The following is a 23,598-nucleotide window of genomic DNA, read 5'->3' as shown; positions in this document are numbered from 1 at the left end:
GGAAACACAAGAGTGAAATTAGACTGAAATTAAAGCTCTACCAAAAAGGCTGAGGGAAAAACCAAATAAGGTTTTTTTTATGTTACTCGTTTCCAGGTTTGATTAAGCTTTAGCACTTCCTTAGCTGTAATGAATGTTCACTTTATTTCGGAGATGCTTCTTCAGATGCTGTAAGACCAAAATGCAAATGTTACACAGATTTATGGCGGCGGGCAGAGGAGGATTGCACAAGCAGGCTTTTACGGAGTCCGTACAAACTGGAGCCCAAATGATAACTCGAATGGAGGGGAAGAGGTAAATGAGACAAAGTGCCAGCGAGCTAAGAGCCTCAGAGTGTCACTTAATCAAACATTAAAGGGTTTCGGGGTCAGAAGGATTTTGTTCAGGAAAAAACAAAGACGGAAACAAACAAAGACAAACTGAAAGAGGAAAGACCAAGGAATTGAGCAGATGATAATACGGGGGAACAAAAGAAAATGCTGTTTTTATTCTTCCCTCTCAATATCACGACTTCTGCAGCGCTGCTCTATTGTGTTCCCTTTCCTGAAATGCCATCTTGTTATTTCTTGGTCTTGCTTATGCTTTTGTTTTAACATGACTTACAATGGAGGAGGCTGTGCTCTGCCCCCATTTGTGTTACTGCATAATACATTGTAATTTGTGCATGAACCACAGAGCTTGAAGAAACTACTCACATCTCAGATTTGAAGTCTGTATCGTATTGCAGGACATTATCAAGCTTGTATAGTCACTATGAACTTTCTGCTCATTGTTTCTCTGTCGGGCTCAAATTTGACGTTTTGGTTCGGTCTCACCTGGGGATGACCCCCGAAACTCGGTTCTAAACGGGAACCGATATGACTGCAGTAATTACCCGGAGTATCGATAAGGTCTGAAGTTAATGGTTCTGCTATCGGTACTCTGTAAGTTACTGAGTGAGATCTCCGTGGAAAAATGCAGCGTTGCAATCCTCCTCTCCACACACACACACACGCGCGCACACACACACACACACACACACACACACACACACACACACACACACACACACACACACACACACACACACACGAGAGGGTGGACTAGTGTCACAGAGCTGCCATTCTCACGGTGTCTCAAAGGGATTAAGGTAACAATACTGTCTGTCAGTGTATGTTGTGTTGTTTCATACATACTCATGAATAAGAGGAGCAGCGGTGTGTGTTAACTTTATTTAGCGCTTTGCTGCTGAGAATATTGTTTATTTGGTCTGTTTATTGATGTATTAAAAATTTTTGTTGGCATTGAAATAATAGTGTACAATAGAGAGTTATTTAAACATTGCTTATTGATTCTTTTCTAATCAATTGTCTTTTTTGTCACAAAATAATTAAAAAGAACCGATAAGAGTATCGATGAGGAACTGAACCAATAAGCAGTATCAATAAGAGGACTAGTATCCATAAAATCCTAGCGATACCCATCCCCACTCTCATACTACATCTTTGACCGCAGCAGGCAACCGTTTCAGCTCCAAAGCTCTAAAAGCCCTGTGCGTACTACCATGGCAGCAAACAGCAGACAGACCAATGAGAGACTCGCTGGTGAACGTAGACGAGTATTTACGAGCTAAAGTCAGATATTTCCCTCGAGAGTTGGGAGAGACCAAAAACAAAGCCAAATGAGAGTGGATATTAGACGTGTGTTCACCCGAAAGACTTCAAGGGAATAATAATATTGCTCTAAAAAAGCAACCGATTGCTGATTACTTCAACCGAACAACTTTCATAGGCGATAATATGTCAATGTTGTGCTTACAGCTGGTTGCCGTTGCCCAAAAGTTGTCTCAGAAATCACCTATTGCAATTGTAAAAATCTGTGGGGTGCACCTGCAGTTTAGGGGTTAAGGTGCCGACCATGAACTGCAACGCCCCCAGTGTGATCCGTCATTCAAATTATCTTCAGCTACAGATCTCCCAATGTTTTCCTCAATCTCCCCATTTGTCAGACACACTTTTACTCCTTTTTCTCTGTGTCCTTCGACGTCACGCCCCCTTTCTATTAGTTTCTTTATGTTCAGACCTTTCTTTGAAGTCGTCTCTTCAGGAGCATCAATGGCTTGTACCTTTTTCTGCGTGCTTGTGTCTTGAATAGGCAGATAGGGATCTGACTTGTCAAGGTCATTTATTCAACAACCTTGCTCATATGCATGGGGCGTGTCACCATAGCAACGAGTCTTGCTCCCTTGCTCTCTGTTAGAGGACTCTCTGTAGCCTATAGTTATCTCTCTCTCACTTTGTGTCCAGTTGTCTCAGGATTTTAAACTACAAACCCTATATGTGCATATTGTTACACATGAACAATATGTACCATTTTTACGGAATAAAAAAATCAGATTGAGTTGTTATCTGCCTCCAATATGTTACAAAGCCATTCATTAATGTAAGATCAACAAAGTGTGACTTTAATTGACCATTTAGGCCGTTGCACACCAAGGGTCGTAACAAATAAACAACACAAAAATGAAAAATACTCGCCTGCAAATATGTTGCATCAAAAGTATTAAGGTCGACAGCAACGGGAATTTGGGACAGGTGCAGCACTTTTTCAAGGTTAAAATAGATTTGTGCAGACAGAGAACCAATTACCGGGATCCGGGATCAGTCTGTTTAAGGTAAACCGTTGTAAAGCCGAAGCTTTTTTGAGGTTCCTTTTAGCAAAATGCTCTGATTGAATTTGCCTCTTGAAGGAGTGGATCTGCACTGCCTTCATTGAGGTTGAAAGGAGAAACAAAGTGTGCAGTCTATGGAGGCTTCATGCTGTTGCACACTATAGTATACGTTTGCAATATATCAGCTCTGCACAACGCGATTGGTTGATGCCTTTATCCTCGACGCAAAGTCCAGAAAATTGACATTCTGAAAAATATTTCTGAAGCTTTTTTGCTGCATATCTTCACATACTGTATGAAAGTACTCATGACGAAAAAAACACAGTAAAAAAACAACAACATTGACATGTGAATTAATCGCACGAAAAAAACGCCCCTAGTGTGAGACGGCCTATACATGCACATACACAATAGTGTACCACTGTTTAACATCAATGTTTTGAAGAGTACCTAGGGGTATTAAACGTTATTAACTAATACGTTTTTCATTAAAAATGTTTATACTGAATATCACTTAATGGAAAAAGCTGTGAACCCCGTAACAAAAGAAGGTAGTAGATACACGTATTCTAATTCCTGTAGTTTCATGTAAACATATTTGATGTTGATAGAACAGACAAGAATGAAAGAAAATGCCTTTGACTTCTAACTGACACAAGACAGAAAAGCCATCACGTAAACGGAAGAAATCTAAGAACGGATGGAGACACAAAAAACAAAAACCCAAATGCCAAAAGATTGGAGAGATAATAGGAAAGCACATAGAATTCCAGCGAATGAGAGTTAAAAAGGGGACAGAGAGAGAGAGGAAAAGCTTATTCCTTCTGTTGTCTTCTGTGCCTTTAGCCAGCTGCATAGTCACACAGCAACCATGTGGAGCACAACGGTCTAAAGTTGGCATACAGACTCACTGATCAATTATTTAAGACTTGCGTGTGTGAGTGTGTGTGAGTGTGAGTGTGTGTCTTTGTTGAAATTCTGCTGATTTCAAAATCTCTAGGAGCTCCACAGCAGGGGTAGTTTGTGTACTCAATGGTAGTGCTGACATTTGTATTTCGGTGCATTTGAAGTAAGGGTCTATTTAAATATGTTTACTTTAAACACACTTCTTGTCCTGTCGAGCCAGTTCTGCACAATATGCTGGTTTGCTGCAAAATAAACACCATGACAGTGGCCTGACAGACACACAGACACACACACACACACAACCACACAACCATCTGTTCCAATAGTCAGTCCAGTTTCCTGCCAAGTTGTTATCAGCTGATTGGCAGAAGAGCACACCCAAAAGATGCGAGCTCGGCGGAGACAGACGGGACAGGCTCTGTCCCACGACATCTCAAATCACTGTTTGAGCACTAAATAAAACACACGGGGCAGGTGTACGTGGAAACTGTCAAGTCTGTCTTTGGTCTGCCTCCAGTAAGGATGTCTAGTTGGGCTGGGCAATATAAACAATATGAACAGTGGAACAAAGAAACAATTCTCTGTCAGAAATCTAGAAACTTTAATATGAATTTATTTTTAATTTATGTGTTTAATTAGATATTCTGTTTTCTGCTCTAATAATGTTTAGTCATTTCAGGTTGTGAATCCACTTTGTGGTCATTTCAAGCTGAAAAGCATTTATACTGTCATTAATATAAAATGTATTCAACGCATCAACTGATATGAAACCTATTATTGCAATAAAATATTTCGCCCCATCTCCTTTCTAGTTTGGCTGTTGAAGGGCAACAATTACAAGCGCAATATCTTTTAAGAGATCAACAGAGAATTAATTCCTCCTGCAGTGGCAATCAACAGCACTGTAATATTGTCAGATTTAATCACTGTCTCCCATGAATCTATTCTGGCTTACCTTGTACGCACGCAAATATTATATGTAGAAAAAGTATTTCTGTGCAAGAGACACCGACACCGAAGGCAATGCTAAAATGTAATATAGACAGATAGAATACTATTCATCAGTCCCGTCTGTGTTCTCTATCTCTTTTATCCCTCGCAGTTTTTACCTTCCCGTCCTTGGTTTGTCCTTTTTTTTTTTTTTTACTTTCTTGCCAGTCCAACTCTCCAGAGGGCTCTGCTGTTTTACTTCCTTCTTTCCTTCCTTCCCACCTTCTTTCCTTCCAGATGCCTCTCTATCTTGTCGACACTCTCTGGCAGTTCAGGACTAATTTGCAGGAGACTAATCTGTCTGGAACACGCTAAACTAATTAACATGGGATGAAGCGGCCTCACTTATCATTTCACCATATGTACATACATCACACACACACACACACACACACACACACACACAAACTGGATGAGACTCTCCAGGCAGAATAAGAAATGATGGGTACTTCTTCGAAAAGGAAATGGGGAATGAGGCCAGATATAAAAAGGAGGTAAATGAGATAGAGGAGCTATTTTTGTGTTTTGTGCCATGTTCCCCAAGTCTGCTTCTGCTAATATATAACATTGCACCCTTGGTCAAAAATACATCTGAAAATGTATACATGCATGCGATTATCCAGCTAGGACTGCCGTCAATGACACACTTACACAAAATGAAAACAATTGCATTTTCAACAGAATTGACTCAGTGTTATAGTGCTATATAGCATTATAGCAGACCACCACTTACATACGGCACATGTTTCATAGTGAATGGATAAGAAAGGAAAATTGATATGCAAACATTTTGTTCAAAAGAGAATTTCAATACCATATTTGTATCATGCACACATTTTATATCAAATTAAAGTTGAAACTATTTGTTGGATTCTAGCATGCTTGGTGATACCTTGTTGTTGTATGCTTTGTGAGAGATTGCCTGCTGCTACAGCATGTTTGCTATGGTTTATTAGAAGCATGTTTGCTTGTTTGCTGGATATTGATTTGCTGTCAAACCCGGCTCATTGGCTTGTGCTACAAAACAATATGAAATGGTGTGTGCGGCATGCAACAGTGTTTGCTGCAGCAAGGTCATCAGAACAGGTTTTAAATAAGGAGAATTAATACAGCGAACATGCTGCTTCATTTTTTACAAGCGCAATTTGGACCAGCGCAGCCTCATTAATGCAAAGATTTACCTCGGCACACGTTGCCATTGTCTGGTTCATAACCCGCCTTGCAGCTGCAGCTGCCGATGGGTACCATCCACTCTCCGTCTCCGTTACAGTAGAGCTTTATGGGCACGTCTACCTCCTCAGCATTAGGGATACAACTTCCTCTCGCGATCACTAATGAGGTGGACTCTGCTCCAGTCAGTGTCTGCACAGAATCAGAATTAAAAAAAGAATATATACGTACTTCAATGTCTGTATCCATGTTGAACAGCTGAAAATAGCACCACCGTTTTCAGTTAGTTCTGGTCCATACCTCTGGGAAAAAAGCAAAGTTTTGCACCACACTGGGACATTTCTTGTAGAACACTCTGACAGCCAGCAGGGACATGCAAGCGCCTAGATCCTGGAAGGCCAAGTGGAAGCCTCTGCCTTTGGACAATGGCCCGAAACTCCGAACTTCTGTGTTCACCTTCATTAACCTTCCCCCGAAATCAACCTGGGAGAAACTCTCATCTGCTGCGATGGTGTCCACCTGACAGTGACAGAGACAGATGGAGACAGACAGAAGGAAGGATTGGAATGGCAAAAGAAAGCAAGATAAATTAAAAAAGAAACAAACTAATTATTTTCACTTCTTCTGTCCCGGTTCCTTGGTTCCTGATTTAGATTGACTCAGTAATGTTTGAATCTGCTGTATGATACTGCCCTTATGACGACATACTGTATCAATTCATTACGTTAGAATTTAGTCATAATTAGATTTTTCCCAAATGAACCCTGATGATATGGCACCATAGGAGGCAGCTAGGAGATTTCCAACACTTGGATGGTTTCCAACACTCTGATTCATCAACAAGCGGTGTGAAACTACACAGAAACTTGATTCAATTTGGTTAATTGAAAAAGCTGCAAACACATTGGCTGTGCAAATTACATTTTCAGGGAAGAATTAATACCAAACAGCACCAGAAAAAAACACATCCAATCAGTAAGTGTTCCATTCTAACAACTGGAGGAACTTAGAGACTTTTTTCAATAAAGTCAGCAGTCGTTCAGCTTCTGGACTATTGATACATTTTTGAGTTTTCTTTTGGTTTGCAAATTGTCCCTTTCCTGTAAAAACAATGCATCTCCAAAATGACAAAATTCTGGTTTAAACTCTGTGACAAATACCTTTTCAGTTAATTTAATGGGTTCTTCAATCCTATATACTGAATTAGCACAGGTGTCAGATTTCTACCCTCTGGCCTACATTTTGTACTGATTAGGCCCATGTGTCCTACAGCACTTAGCATTCCCATGTTTAATGAAAACAATTAATAAAATCATGGTGTCTTTCTTGTTGTTTAACATTGAGATTATCATCAAAATCATACTCTGAAATGCTCATTTGTAGTGTGACCACACGCTTTGCTTTTTGCTGGACTCATTACCTTAAGAAAAGGGGCATTGGCCCAGTACTCCACCCCTTTGATGCCCTGTGACAGGGTCCTTTCAGTCTCCAGGTAGTACAGGTTGAACGTCTCTTTGCAGGAGCCCAAGACGCTGGGGATGGAGGCGCAGTCGCGTACGGTGAAGCGGATCTCCACGTAGATGCGTTGCGCCGCCCGCCGGTCGATGTAAGTCGTGAGGAGCCAGTTGTTCTGGCTGGGCTCAAACACGTTGCACACCTGGTACGTCCTGATGGTGTTGAGGTTTTCATCATAGCCGCTGACCTCCTCCCACTGGGGAACATGTGAGAGTGTGTGTGTGAGGACGGGGCAGGGGGTATGGATGAGAAGGGAGGCCAAAATGATTAATGGGTTTACCAAGACCTGACACAAATTAAACTTTTTCTTTCCCTCCCTCCCATTTTCTCTCTCTCTCTCTCTCTTCCTACCTCCCCAATCCTCTCCCTCATTTACTTTTTTTTCTCCCCGCTACCGTGTTCCTTTCTGAAGAGGGACAACCATTCATCACAATTAGAGCCGCTCACCTCTCAAACACACACACACGCACACACACACGCACACACTTGTAACCGGCTAGTAGCCAAGCCAGAATTTAAAAAGCCATGGAGTTCAACAAGGTGGGTGGATCACCCTTTTCTATTTCATTCAATTGTATTTCATATATTCTATTAATGTGTCTCTTGCAGACTCTTGTAAGCTCCATATCCCTGATCTATTGGAATCCATTCTGTTCTGCATCAATAGCGGTTAATTGGTGTCACCTTGCAACTGTAATTAGGATTTTGACAGACAAACTGCTTTCCCAAGGGTACACAGTATACACATCCGTACGCCTACACACTAGCACATTACACTTCTCCACATTGTTCTTACTCCGTTGGCAGGGAACGATATCCAGCCAAGCTCAGCTGTCGCTGTCCTTGTATCCATCACGGTCTCTGTCAGACAAAAAGAGAGCCAGACAAGGAGAGAGGTGAGAAGGAGGTATGAGTTTAATTAACAGTCTGCTCAGACATCAACTTTAGCACTGGATAGTGATTCAGGTCATTCATATTTATAAAATGTTGCTTTAGTGTCAACAAATGTTATACAAATATAAACAAAAAATATGTTAGTGTTTCCAGCTTGGTCAGCATCCATCTCATATTGGACAGTGTCAAAGCGTAACACTATCATTCAATGTACATACGACCTTATCACGTACTACAGGATATAATGAAGGATGTGTTTAAATCCTGGTCTATCAATTTAATTATCTGATAATTAATGAATACGTTTACAGTGATGGCTTGTGGTCTACAAATAGAAGTAGGCAACGGCGATGGCAGTTAGCAACAGAAAGTGATTGGCAGCATTAGCAGCTTGCAGCTAGTTAGCGCCAACAGTTAGCAACAGAGGGCCGTTAGCAGCAGCATTAGCAGATAGCAACAGAGGGCTGTTAGCAGCAGCATTAGCAGTTAGCAACAGAGGGCTGTTAGCAGCAGCATTAGCAGTTAGCAACAGAGGGCTGTTAGCAGCAGCATTAGCAGTTAGCAACAGAGGCCGTTAGCAGCAGCATTAGCAGTTAGCAACAGAAGTCAGACAGGAACAGCAATAACAGACTGAAACTAAAAGCTTGCTTTGCAAACAGCTGTTACAGTTAGCAGCAGACGGAAGTTAGCAGAAGCATTTGCAGTTTGCAAAAGAAGGCAGATAGGAACAGTAAGTGAGCAACTAAAAGCAATTAACGCAACAATGTTCAACTACATTCAGGTGAAATCAGTCAGTGCCAGCAATAGTAATTACATCATGAATGTATTTAGGTAGCAGTCAGCTGATCTGGGTGCCACTAATGGCTACATGTCCCCGCCTTCACCTACATTATCAGCTCTATCTGCAACAGTAATCTCACATAATAACCTGACTAATTGACTGAATTACAGCAAGGCGACACAGCAACATCATTGAACATACTCCATCGCTAAGTTAAATGTTCTCTCAGATGGCAAGACATTAATTGTAAAAGTAAAACACTTCATATTACAACATCTAGTGTGTTAATGCAGACATATTGCTCAAGACTATTTTGTTGCATATTTCTGGTATATGCGAAGCAATGCAGACTGGAAAATTTAAAAATGAGCTAAAATATGAATTATGCTGTCATTTCCATGCACATTTGTTGGAATGCTCCATAAAATGTAGGTTTGAGGTTATGGAAGAAACTTTTGGTGCAGACAGTGGGGCAAGATGAACATCTTTAAAATATGCATGAAATGCTACTTCTCCTGCAACTAAAGACTATTAAAAGAATTATGTTTTGGCCACCAAAATAATGTTTGAAACAACACAGAAAGCAACAAAAGTCCCCTTCGTTATATCAGTTTATTTAAGCACCCTTTTGCTTAGGTGGTTTCTTAACTCTACGTTACTTGTGGGTGAGCTAAGCTGCTGTCTGCAAAATGTACAGCGAGTTTACAGGCTGAGACGCTCAAGCAGATTTAAGTTAGTTGGAATGCTGACAATACAGACCTTAACACATAGTCCTTTGTGATAAAACATGGTGAGAAGATTCAACGACATCACACCACGAGGAAGCCAAAGGCAAACAACCCCCTTGATTCTTGACATGCTCTCCTTCTCTTGCACTCTTTCAATCTGTCACCCTGCCTCTCATTATCTCCCTCCATCCTCCTCACCTTCATCCTCTCCTTCACTCTACCTCCCTGTCTTTTATCTCACCCTCTACCTTGGGTGCTTCTTTTTCTTGCCAGCGAGCGAGCCTAATTACAGCAGAACCCAGTTGTTCAGCTCTCCCATGAGAGTGAAAGTCATTTGTGAAAATGAAAATGCTTGTCACACAAAAATGTGGTCGTCTATCAAGTCTTGGACCAAAGCTTATTCAAACGGTGACAATTGTCCCTATCTAATTTGTAGGTGCAGTGCGTTTAGTGGCATGTTGTCAACAAAAATATTCAAACACCAATCCTCAGCAGAATATATAGGCCAAGTTTATTTCTGCCTTGCATATTTTGCCTGTTCAGAGGTCTTTGAAGTTTGGGTTAAAAAAAGGAGGCTTAAAAGAAAAATGGTAATATCGAGAGAAATCCACAATGTTGACAGAAGAGATGTTGGAATAGCTCATGTGGTCTTACAAGCTATACCTTCCAGCAAAGAAGACAGGATTTGATTCAGGGCTTTGCTTAAAGAATATAATAATGGCTGTGCAGTGTCATACTCCACCATACCAGCATATTTATATTTCAAGAACAGGGTATTAAAGGCATATTCTCAGGCACTTTTAGCATACAATAGCAGCTTTGCTGGTAATACGTTTATTGAAAATTGATTGCACCACAATGCCCAGGAACTCTTGGGAGACCTCTGTGATTCATCATTGTATGTTATTACATACTGTTCACAGCTTGAACATTAAGACCAAGTGCAGAGAGAGTAATGTACACGTTGGAAAAACTTCTAATTGAATAAATGAATGAAAATATGAAACCAAATGGCTGATCTTTTTGTATGGGCTCCAACTAACCATCATTTTCAGCATGGATTATGTTTATTTTGTTGATTAATCTATTTATTTAAATCTCACTGAGATTCAACATATATTGTATCCTGGCCATTACAGCAGCACCTTGTCATAGTCCAATAGGAGGAGTCTCTTTCTGGCTGGCTGCTCTTTGACTTTCTCTGTTCATCGGTCGACTTCATATTTCCGGTGTATTGCTGAGGATCCAACGAAATACATTGTTGAGTGCTAACTTTTGAGAACAACGGGATATATTTAGCAGTGTGTTACGTAGACACTGCGTAGTGTATTGAGAGGGGTCCCCTGTTAACTGCTACACAGCCGAACAACGTCGCTCTCCGTCAATATTTGTGTGAGGTTTTGCAACCAAATGACAAACATACTCTGACATTGCTAGAGGATACAACTGAGAGGTTCTCGAGTAAAACTGCAATCAACAATACCGGAGGCCAAGCAATCATTTCCAACGTTTCTAAACGGTCAAGTTATGAACTGGGTAGACAGGAAAGATGAATATTCTGAGTGATTGCACTTTGAATGAGAACAAAATACTGGTTTCCCTTGATGTATGCATTCCCCATGAAGAGGCTTTGAACTTTGAACTGAAATGCATTGCTATTGAACTGCTACAACTTGTTCTGAGTTGCTATGCAATGTTCACAATCTAAATTCAACTGGTACCTCCAACAGAGAAGGACTGCGATGGGGAAAGCAACAGTGCCCTCTGGGGCGGGATTGGTTGTGGGAAAATGGGAAAAAAACACATCACTCAAAGACAAAGCTATAAAACGGGTCTGTTTATGATATTGTGATATTTTGGGAGGGGGAATTGATATAAATTGTATCATATCCTAATAACAGCTCCAGTTTCCTGAAAATCATCTGTGAATACAGCAATGCCAAAAATCAATTGCTTGAACTTGACCATACAAGCAAATGAAACTGGAGCCATGCATCTACAGAAAAGACAACGCAACTCAAATATTGCATGCTGCTAGCGATCATCCCAATAAAATATATTCCCAGTTGGTCAATCTTTGAGGTTAAAGCCCAACTGTTCATACAAACATCAGATAGCCCTGCATCTTGTAAACACCAACTCTCGCTCTGATCTCTTCTCTAATGAGCAAAAACAAAGAATTCAAGGCGAGCCTGTTTCTCTGAATATGAATACAGAATACGATCACGGTGCTTCACAGATTAAAGAGGCACTGACGAGACACATAACCACTTCTGCTTGAAACAATGAAAATCACTGCCCCTTTACTCTTTCAATGGCGCACCCATAATTATACGCATTGTCACGTACAAAGATATGACTCAAAACAAGACCACATGGCTCACAACAACTGGCATGTCCCCATGTGGAAACTGCGACTGCTGCAGCAAATCAGCATGCACAAAGTCCTTCAATCTTCCCCACAAAGGGAGGAAACTTCCTGCCTGCAAAACTGTAAATCAACACATATGATCTATATGTTACTATGTTCCTGTGGTCTAGCATATGTTTGAGAAACTCAATAACGCCTTAAACACTGAATATCCGTGCATAAAACTGCAATCTGTACGAGCTGCATGGAATGTGGCATTGCACAAAACTATGCTGAAGCAAACCTACGACAACTACAAATCTGAACACGGGCCACTTATTGATATATGATCCTCAGTGATACCAGCCTATAATTAAACATATTATGAACGATTTAAAGTGTCCCCCTTTTTGCCATATAGTGTATTGTTTTAACAGTAATGATGGACAGAGACAGTGTTTTGTGGAGCTCAATATTGGATGTAATGGGGTTTGGATCATATGATTATGGTTGGTCCCTGTATCTAGAGCCATGGGTAAAGAAAAGTGATCGGTTCCTAAATAATTGGATCCAACGCTCAGCTGTGTGTTTACTCTGCCGTTGTGTTTATTACTGAACTGAATCTGTAAACATCGAGCGCTCTGAAGAAGGCTTCGTATGGAAATGTATAAGCATATATGTCTATATTGGGTCAGCTAAACAAGGGAAATGCTAGTACAAATTTCCTTTCGATCGACAATTTATTGGCTGATTGTCTTTTTATCTTTTTACAATTACAAAACATGCCTTGTGAATTCTCAGTGTACAAGAGAAGAGGTGTACGATGGGCTTATTAGAGTGCACACTCATCAGTCTAATTAACGGTGCACAGCACACACCTCTTTGTGCATAATAGGGTATACTCTCCGATCAGCCTAATTACTTTTGACATATTGGATGCTGTGATAGCAGTGTACCCACCTCCCCCGCAGTGCTGCACCTCCTCAAACAAATCTACACACCACTGAACAAAACCCAAAACATTGTATGGCAGAAGAAACAGCAGGTCAATCTGAACCATATTGTAGCGCTCAAATAGGCTGTTACATCCTTGTTGTGGCCCAAGAGGGAGAAATAAAAGTATTTCCATCACAGACGCTGAATTCTAAGTAATTTTTCTCTTTCACTGCCAACTCCTATTTCTTTTTTTCTCTGCATGTGTGTGTGTGTGTGTGTGTGTGTGTGGGTGGTGTGTGTGGGTGAGATGAAGTACGGGTGGTCAAATGGCAAGTGAGGTTGGTTCATCTTATGTTAATTAGCCTAGAGTGTTCAAACCAGATTAGTCTAGTGTTCAAAGACTGCAAATTAGTGATGATTTATATGCCTCTGAGTGCGTCTGTCTGTCTGTCTGTCTGTGCATGTGTGTGTGTGTGTGTGTGTGTGTGTGTGTGTGTGCGCGCGCGCGTGTGGGAGCATCACATTTATTTACGCCTGGGAGCATCACATTTATGGTTAAGGAAACACAAAATAAATGTTTGTACAAAAAAAAAATAACAGACACACCAGCCGACCGCACGCTAAAAGCCCTCCTGGAGTGAACGACGTCATGCCGCCAGCGGAGGCAGCCGTTGACCAATCAGGCGTTAGAGTGAAATGGCACAGCATCACGGAAAGACCACTCAGTCAAGAGCATACACACATTCGGACGCAGATGTGCACACAAATCAAATATACGTATAGGCTATACACATACTTGCGTACACACTCTCTCTCTCTCTCTCTCTCTCTCTCTCTCTCTCTCTCACACTCACACTCACACTCACACTCACACACACACGCACACGCACACACACACAAACACACACAGCACCTTTTCTTTTCTCTCATCCCCCCTGAATCAATTATGAAGACAATGATGAGGCAGGGCACACTGCTCTTATAGTAGAACAACTCTTTCACGTAACCTTTGCGAACATTTACGTCTCGAAAAAAAAAATGATGCAATTATAATTTAACACACTAGGATGAAAACAAAAAATTGGCTTGGATTATAAAGGAAAAGAATACAAGCAAGTATATAACAGGTCTTATCAAGTTTCAGCTCCTGCCAACATGTTTTCTTGTATTAGACCCACAGGAGCTCCAGCAGACTCGGTATTATGCTCTAGTGTCTCAAAACTGATACTTATCTGCACGCAGTTCCCTTCAGTGGTGTACACAAGTCTCACCTGATAATTTTCACATTCAACAACAATCTGAAGTGCATCGGATAATGGGCTGACCCTGTCTTAAAATAGTCTGCTCAGCAGTTCCGAAACACATTGGGTCAGCACAAAATAGACATAACTATGCAACAACAGTAGATTTATATGAGGAGTCGCGGATGTTGTGGACAAAATTACAATTATGCTACAACACCATTGTGTCACGAATGAAGGAGAGTTTGGTTTTGGTGCATTTTCTATATTTTTTCCATTTGAGTGGAACTAACACATACTGGTACTATTTAAAAGGTGCAATTTGAAGATATATTGTATGGTATAATACACTAAAATTACTAAATTACTGGGTGTGCGGCAGCGACCTGTCAATCACAGAAAGCCTGCACTAAAGCATACTCCGCTTTATGGTCTATTTAAATGGGTTTAGAATTTACTAAATGAACATTATGTGGTGTTGAAGAAGGACTTGAAACTACCGATTGAGACCATAAACTTAAACTTTTGCATCGCCTGCACGTAACATAGAGGCTTCTGCCCAGAATAACTGCTAACTCTTGTGGCTAATAATGCATTCCCTTCTTGATTTCTCTTTCTCTGTGAGCTGCACAAAACAAATTAGACACATGGGGCTACTGGTCCTTGTGAATTAACAGCTAATCTCTGTTTATTTGCTTTCACACACTGCAGGGGCCTCAGTACTCGGGCAGGCCACCACGTACCAGTAAAGGCCAATCTGCAGCCTGACAGTAAATAAGCGTTGATGATGAACACAACGGATTCCAAGCCATTAGTTGAAGTGTTGGGCAAATTAAGAGATAGTTCATAAGATCTCTCATTGAAATTCTAATATCGTCCTTCTTCTTGATTACTTAAAGAAGCTGTGCTGACATATCGTACTGTGTCCTTGTGGCAGTCTATTGGATTTGTTCACATTTTTCTTTTTCAACTAAAAAAGGTGAAGCTTCATCAAAAAAAGGCGTCTTTGTGTCAAAGTTCCACTTGAGGTTGCTGAAATGCTCTTGTGGTGTTCAGCGTTTGCTTTCCGGTTCCTAGCTACTAAATTAGGTGCTTCGCCTCTTTAAGTTATTTTTGGTTCCAGCTACTGTCAGCTCCACTCGTATTTATTTAAACTCCTTTCACCAAGAGGAGTAATTCCAGACTCCATCCCCGCTAGAACAGGCTATGGCACGCGGGCTGAATAGAGCGGTTCAGTTAAACAACATGCAATAAATCATGAAGTTACATCATAGAGTTGTAGTAAAACAGGTAAAATGGGTTTGAAGAAAGTCCTTAAATCACCAAATATGAGTAAAGCACCAGAAAGCTAACTGAGTATTCAGATTCATCTTTTTATTTTAATAAATCAAATCACTGAATTAGTCACTTGGTATATGCAGTGACATATTGTTTCTCTTCTTATTCATGAACCATAAAGCTTAGAGAATATAATATGGATTAAATGGAAAATACAACGCTTTTATGTGTAAGCCCGTATCAACTGTCACTCATTTATTAGAAGTAGTAATAATATACTCTTTTTTTCCCCTCTACAGAACACACCTTGAACTCCTCAGCTGATCTCTGCACTTACACGCAACATGCACCAATCCACTATGTTGATATACTGTTGTGTTATTGTGTATACGTGTGACATGCTATGTGAGATATGAGGGTTAAGAACATATAGGTTGTTATTTATCATGTGATGTTTTTGGGATTTGTGCTGTTGCACATATTCTACCAGCTGTTTAATTGAATTGAACTAAATAAAAACTGCACAAATAAATATTTCACATGATATTAACAACCCACAGATAATTACCGTCCGACTCAACAGTCCACCGTAGCTCTGCGGAGCATTTCAGTGTCTTTCGGCTCGGCAACTTTTTCTTTCCATCTTTTTTTTTTTCGAGCAGCAGAAGACAGCTGTTGGCATCAAAAGAAGCTTGGATAAGCTCACTGTAGGCTACCTGCTCAGCACCAAACAGCCAACGATGTTAGCGACCAGCGGGGGCACTTCGCCAGATGTTTCCCTCACGTACTGATGAAGACCAGACAGAGCAACAAAAGGAGACTGACTATTGTTTGATGCTCATCAAGCGATGACAACAATGCTTATGCTTATGTCGCTCAGCGTCGGCTAACGCACGAAAACTCATATATCTTAAAGTGTTCCACAAACCAATCCAACGCAGCAGCATGAACAACCTGACCACAGGTGATAAACAGATAACAAATGAGCACAGAGTGAAAGACATCCATCCATCCATCACACTCATGGTAGACGTTTTCAGGCCAAAGCAGTGTGCCGCTGTCCCAGCGACAGATCCGTGGGATCAGATCAAGTGTAACCAATGCCTCGTGGTATCAGGTGCTTTTTGTCACTGCTGACACGTTGTTGTGAATGAAACGCAGGGCCGCCGTGTTAAAAAGAACAACCGAGCTGTCACACATGAGCATTTATCCGTGTCACAGTCTCCTATTGAACAAGCATCCCACACAGACACACACACACACACACACTTTCAGACTCAGACTTTGTTCCTTTCTCTACCGTGTCCCTCAGCCTCCGATTTCACCTCTCCTCTCATTCCGCTCTTCCATCTGTTGTTAACCGCTTTGACCTAGAAAATGTGTGGTGTCATGATGTCACTTGATGAAAGAGGACATGCTCATCACTGTTTCAAAGGAGATCACAGCGTCGCTGTCCTACAGAAACCTGCTATCTGAAAAAAACCTGCTGAATCCCCCAGATAACTGTGCGTTTTAACATTTTACAGCTTCTGTCTAGAAAACCAAGATTGAGAAATGCTGGCACATAGCTCCTATAATGTTGGATTTCTTTACAACAGTGTAGTTTGATGACTTGTCACTAAGATATATTATATGTTAGATAATTAAATACAACACGGGAAAACAGGGCAGCCTTTACAGACTTTTAAAAACTCAGAAGATGTATCGTGCTTCTCCAGAATATGATTGCTTGTCAAAGTAGAGGCTTGTCACTATAAATACTACTGCAGCATATTGAGTTTTTAGACAACGGGGTGTGCTAGTCACTGTAAAATAAATATATAACTAACTTATTGTCTTTTTGAAAAACGACGCAACAATAAAACAAGAACATATTGGGTTTTTATTTATAGAACTGAGCCCTGCTGAGGCCTCTCTCTCTGGAAGAAAGCTTCACATGGAATTGCCAGGACCACAAAAAGAAACACACACACATACACGTACACACATGTGCACACGTACATACGCACACACACACACACACGTGCACGCTCGCTCAGAGACACAAGCACTGTGTGAAGCATCCAGTCTGTCAATGTTGCACAAGGCTTTGTGCCTTTGTGACTAACACAAGGGGAGCGGGCCTCCAACTGACATGCTCTGTATTTTAAAGAGAGCGACGCCTGTAGACACCACATTAAAATTCTTGCCATGCCAGATCATTTGTTAGCGTGAATGTTGAGTGCTTTGATGGGACGGGTAATTCAGAGGGCTACATGAGTGGGCACCGGTGAGGCTGAGGCACAAATACAAGTGGATGTGCTCACTTTGGAACATATGGATGAGTGGGACGGGCAGCCGTTTGTCCTACTTTGTTACTCGGGGATCAAAACAGATGCAAGTAAAATAAAAGAAACGGAGGAATGTGTAATGGGGTTAGAGGAAAATGGATATATAGATTTCTGGTGCGTCTGAATGGAGATTCTTGCGTGCGCATGAAGACTGTCAGCATCCATCTGGAGGCATCCCAGTGACGACCAGGTGAGAGAGGAAACAGCTGTTGAATGCTGAAGCGAGCGATGCAACAATTAGGATGCAGGCCTCATTTAGGACTCTGGCCAGATACGATGTGCTTCACAATGGATGCGTTTCAATGTGAAGGCAGTGGCGGGCCTGAACTGTCAAACACGAGGAGCTGACAATGACATAGTTACAGTCATTGATACAGCCTCGTGTTTCTTAACCTGACTGATCCACATGTGTTCAACGCAGCAGGGAAGCATCATGAAGATTGGGCAAGTGAAAACAGTATTGGATAAGGAGTAGTACTCGGTATCAGCACATAGCATAAGAAGAGTATTTGACAATTGAAATACATTGTAATCCTGACTAATGCACCCCTGGACATGTGCGATAGTTGCATTTGATAGGAGAAAAGTCAAAAGTCAAATCTAAAAGGCAATAGGGGAATCTCAGTGATTTAAGATGCACTTCAATACAGTTGAACTAATAAGAGACAGATTTAAAAACAGATTGGTCAATTTTAAAGCAGAGACATCATGATTTTAAAAGGTCCTCGTATGGGTCAAGCTCCAAAAATACTCAATCCCATTTTTCATAATACAACCAACATCATATTTCTGGTAGACCCCTCCCTTCATGTGCCCAACACCCACATCTTTTTAACTCAATGTTCACGTTATTAAGGCAATATTTCTGTTATAAATGTGCCATCCCCAAACTCCAACCACAATAGACATGATGCATTTCTGGGGTTATTTTCCGTTATTTTCTCAGACTTGACAGAGCATCAGATGATGATGAACAACAACTATTTAGTCGGCTGAATACTAACCAAGAGGAGCAAAGAAGGTGTTATGAGTAATTGTCTCCTGTGGCTGATCACATCATCTGCATTTAATGGGCTGGTAATGATTATATGTATCAAATGAACTGTTACTTATATCTGGTTAGTTAGAAACTGTCATTGTAAAGTACACTGTGAATGAGATCAGAACTTCAACTTTTATGAAGCTCACAAACTACGCAGCAAAATCCAGCAGGGCTTTAAGAGCATCAAGAGATTTGCAATGTTTTCACTGAGTGCGTCTCAGAGCTGCCAGTCAGAAATGAAAGATGTGTGGGACACTAAATCAGACGAGGCAGAACTGAGAGCTACACATTGAAGCATTACAGCTCCAAACATTTAATCTCCGAGCCCCATGCAACATCAGAGCCCTAATCCCCCACATTCTTCATCAAATCAATCTCGAGTGAATATATTTCCATTTTATATTTATTTTTTATACATTTTTACATGTAAACTGACAATAATTTGGAAACCCACTGGAGTCCATCACAGTGGGTTGTCAAAATAATTTCATATGTGACTCAGAAAAAGGCTGATGGAAGAGGACTCGGTAGCTGAATAGAACAAAGCTGAAAGGAAGTGGGCCACAGTGTGTATTGTGTGTCTAATACTGTACATCTACAACGCATCTCAAACGGTGACAAGCTCATCCCAATCACAAAGAATACACCCACAGCGGCATTGCTAAGTTTATACAAGTGCAATCAGGATGTGGATACTGAAAAAGAAGTCTAAAAAATTACACATCTTCAGCGTATTGAATATTTTCATCCGAGCCAACAGTTATATTTGTCCGAAGAAAGAGTTCCTTAAAGCGGTGCCGAATGTGGTCGAGTTCTTAAATTAAGCTTCTTTAGACTTGGAAAGATAATGCATATAAAAACATATAGAGGTGCAACTAATGATCATTTCTGTGAGGAACATTATATTATTGATTAATCTGACATTTACTCTCTGAAGTAATCAATTCATTATTTGGTCTTTGAAAAAGAAAATACCAAAAAGAAAAAAAAAACAGGCTGGCATATACAAGGATATTTAGTATATGACTGAAGACATAATGAAAGAAAGCTGGCTAACATTGGCAATAGGGAAGCTGAATTCAGTGAATATGTTGCAGTTATACCTTAAAAATTACATAAACAATTGTCCTATCTATAACTTTTCTGTAAATAACCGAATAGATTAATTAACTAAAAATGAACTAAAAACTAAAGGAGCTTCAAAAAAGACTAAACAGAGCTTTGATGGACATAATCAGTATAACAAATTGTAACTGACACATTTCTTATCTGCAGTATGAATTTGTTGACTCCAGCCACAATAATATTTCTGTGATTTCAGCATCAATTTGCAGACTGCAGAGAGCATTAATTCATGAATGTCTTCTCTGTGTCTTTCTCATCAGTTGACACATTTGACCCTGTCAAAAAGCAGCAAAGCAATTTGGGGTTTTGAGTGTTAATTATTGCCGTCATGTCATCCTGCATAATGATAAGAATACTACATAAAAGTGTAAGCCCTTTTCTCAGCTCACGTTCTTACAACTGTAATTAATGTTCCCGTGTCAATATCATCATTGTCCTTTGAAATGCTGGCACCAATTGAACTTGGAAACATGACCATCATCTTTTTGTTGACCTTTTCCATTGTCTTTTGTGTTGCCAGGTGACATTAAAAACAAGGTGAGACTGAGTGATCCATTGGAGCTGATTTCCTTTTTGAGGTTCAGGGAATCTACGTTGTTTTTTCAGTTGTTTTTTCAGTTGTCTCCAATTCAGAAATATTTCATTGACTATCTTGATAACGATATACATCACAATTTAGCATGATTTCTGGTTAAATAAATGTCTATATGAAATAATCACACCGTAAAGCCTATTTTTCTACACCCCCGCATGAATTGAATATTTGACAAACGTTCTATGTATTTTCTGATAATTAGAACATTTGTGAAGTTTTATGAAGAACTGAGGTGCAAAATAAATACAAGTTGCTGAGAAATATGTTTTAGTATGTGCTTGTTATTATCAATATGGACAACCTATGATATCTTAATATATGATTTCTGCACGGTACGATATAATTAAGTAAACATGAATTTATTGTTTACTTTACTGACATTATATACCACAACAAGAATGACCTGACAATCCAATCAATATTTTCCCAAGAAAATCAAAGCACATCACCATCGCCATACCAGTGTTAGTGGTATGCCATCCCCCTCCCATATATGGGGTACAAGAAGATCATTACAAAGAAGCAGACTCCAGCTTGAAGCATTATATAGTGAACCTGGCTTTTCCTTGCTCGCCATAAAAGAGGTCGCCTAATCGTCTAATTGGTATTCTATTAAGGCAGACCTTTAGTCACAGATCTGTTTATTACATGTCAGCATGTGCCTCTGCTTGTCTCCCCGGAGACGGCCAGAGAAAGACAGAGATGAACAAAGAGAGAGAGAGAGGGAGATATCAGCTGCCCACATGCCAGCATGCCTCTGCTGCATCTCCCCCGACAGTCTCCATCTATCATCGGCTCAATCTGTTGACGGATGTTCTGCCGAAGCCAGCCGGGAAGACATCCGCTCGCTCGGTGAGACACCTTGTGCTAACGCAGAGTGTGCAACATGCCTGAGAGACACATGCTCGCTCAGTATGACGCCGGGTCCTGTCAGCGTGGAGCTGCACACGACCAGACTCTGTGTGGAACCACCATGTGAGGGTGGAGTAGCTGCTGGCGTGACCCCTGAGGGGAAGAGACCTTTGGAGATCACGAGGCAGCGCTGGGTCGCTGTCGTCTATCTGTGACTCGTGGGTGTAGAACATCTACTGCGAGTCTGGAGCCTCCTTTTAGTCACGCAGACAGATAGTTCTGGTTTTATATGTCGAGGCTTTGAGAGAGACTTGTTCAATCACTGCATTCCAACCAATAAAATGGATGTGGAAGTAAAAGAAAAGTGTTTGTGAGGCTTGGACTGGAAAAAGAATCAACAGCTAAAACAAATAATTAATTTTTCCTTTTCTTTTTTAAATAAAATGGTCAGATATTCTCCGTTTCACTGTACAGCCTCTCAAATGTGATCATTTGCTGCTTTCCTCTATTTTATATCAATGTTAAATAAATATCTTGGTTGAGATAAAAACAAGACATTTTAAGACGTAACCTTGGCCATTAGTCATTTGTGAATCGAATTGTTCACAAAAAACAACACTTATGCCATGTTACGATATTACAATATCCAAAAAAAAGACAATACCTAGTTTCATATCATGACATGAATAAACGTAGATATATTACCCATCCTAAATCTGTGTCTTTATGTTAAAAGAGTGTACAAAATATTCAACTTTTGCAGATTGACTTTCGCAGAGAAACATAATCAACCAATTATTTTCAAAGGATACTAAAAGACAGTACCCACCCTTCGCCACAGCCTGAGGTCTCAGACTCAGACCACCAGACTTCAGAGCAGCTTTCTTTACTTTATTCTAATTTAAATATTTGTAAATATATATATGCGCTTTAAGTGTGAAGAAGCTACAACTTACATTGTATACGTACACACGCTCTTTGAGCTTTGTAGTGTTATTTAAAACTTTTCTACAAACTGTGTAGCTATGCTGGATGAGATACTCGTGAAATGTAAATTTCTTTAGTCTGTAAGTAATTACACAATCACGTTGGTGATAAAATAACACAATACGCAATTCCCTCCAACGTAACGACACAGCAAAAGACAAAAACAACATGTTCAAAGACTGAGAGAATGTAGTATAAAGCTAAACTCTATTACACCCACCACAACTTGTAAAGGAAATTAAACCGCCTCTACAAAATAGTAGTTAAATAAATAAATTCCTCATAAAATCTGATCATTACTGTTACAAACAGTGGAATGGACATTTTTAATTGCTGTATGAAATGCTTTAACATGTAACATTTCATATCTCCTGTTCCTCATTTAAATGCTGAGAGGCCACTTTAAACATTTTGGAGAGGTGCCGCGAAAATCAAGTGCAGCACTGAACAGACATGAAAAACTCTTCAAAATCCATTTCTCTGTTCATAAACCTACCAGTTGTGTGTCACAGAGGTGAGGAGAAACAGATTTAGACTTGAAGATGTCATTTAAGAAGCAGAGTTCGCCAAGAGGTCGCCTGTACCGTGACACGGCACAGCTATTTTCTGAGTCAGTGAGGATGGTTATGTCAATTCTGCATGCAAGCAAAGGTAAACCAAGCATACCTAAACAATGTGAGAGACATGTTGGTCCGTGGGAGCAGACTTTTAAGTTTGCTCCTCGAAACCTGAGCAGGATGACTTCAGTTAAACTCAGAGAAAAGACACACATTTGTTAATTTACACTTCTTTTATTCTTGTATTCTCTGAGTTTAGTTTCACCATCAGCAGTGTTTTCACTTTGATGGGTACCAATATGTGACCTGAAGATGCTATGTGTGTGTGAGAGAGAGAGAGAGTTTTGATTTTTACAAAACCTTTATTTTACACAAAACAATACGAACAAACAGACACATTGCAATGACATTAACTAAATAAAACAACAAATAGACACCATCTGTGTCCCTGGGAGGTGGTCCTGAGACCCCATCCAGTTTAAAGTCTCTGTGGAGTCGGGAGCTTCCTCTTCTTCACCTCCTGCAGCATCTCCTCCACGTCCTCGTCCTCCGAGCAGGGAAGCCACCGCCCAACACGCCTCGCAGTCCAGGACCGGCTACCTTCACCCGCCTCCTCAGGGCCGCTCCCCTGGGTCTCCGGCCTTGTGTGCTTCACCTACACCACCCTCCTT

The 23,598-nt window shown here is 40.5% G+C and overlaps 1 protein-coding gene across 1 annotated transcript in view; it reads right to left on the bottom strand.

Moving 5' to 3' along the window:
• Positions 1-23,598, bottom strand: part of LOC117729331 (ephrin type-B receptor 1-like) — a 71,218-nt gene that overhangs the window by 35,657 nt on the left and 11,963 nt on the right. Inside the window, exons 2-5 of the mRNA XM_034530308.1 lie at positions 8,028-8,092; positions 7,137-7,427; positions 6,017-6,235; positions 5,728-5,908 (exon numbers count right to left, since the gene is read on the bottom strand). Of these exons, the coding sequence (XP_034386199.1) occupies positions 5,728-5,908; positions 6,017-6,235; positions 7,137-7,427; positions 8,028-8,092 (756 nt within the window). The remainder of the gene's footprint in view (positions 1-5,727; positions 5,909-6,016; positions 6,236-7,136; positions 7,428-8,027; positions 8,093-23,598) is intronic.

This window comes from Cyclopterus lumpus, chromosome 4 (assembly GCF_009769545.1).
Source record: "Cyclopterus lumpus isolate fCycLum1 chromosome 4, fCycLum1.pri, whole genome shotgun sequence".
NCBI classification, from domain to species: domain Eukaryota; kingdom Metazoa; phylum Chordata; class Actinopteri; order Perciformes; family Cyclopteridae; genus Cyclopterus; species Cyclopterus lumpus.
Note: the sequence above shows the minus strand (reverse complement) of the source record. Positions and strands in the feature narration are given on the sequence as shown.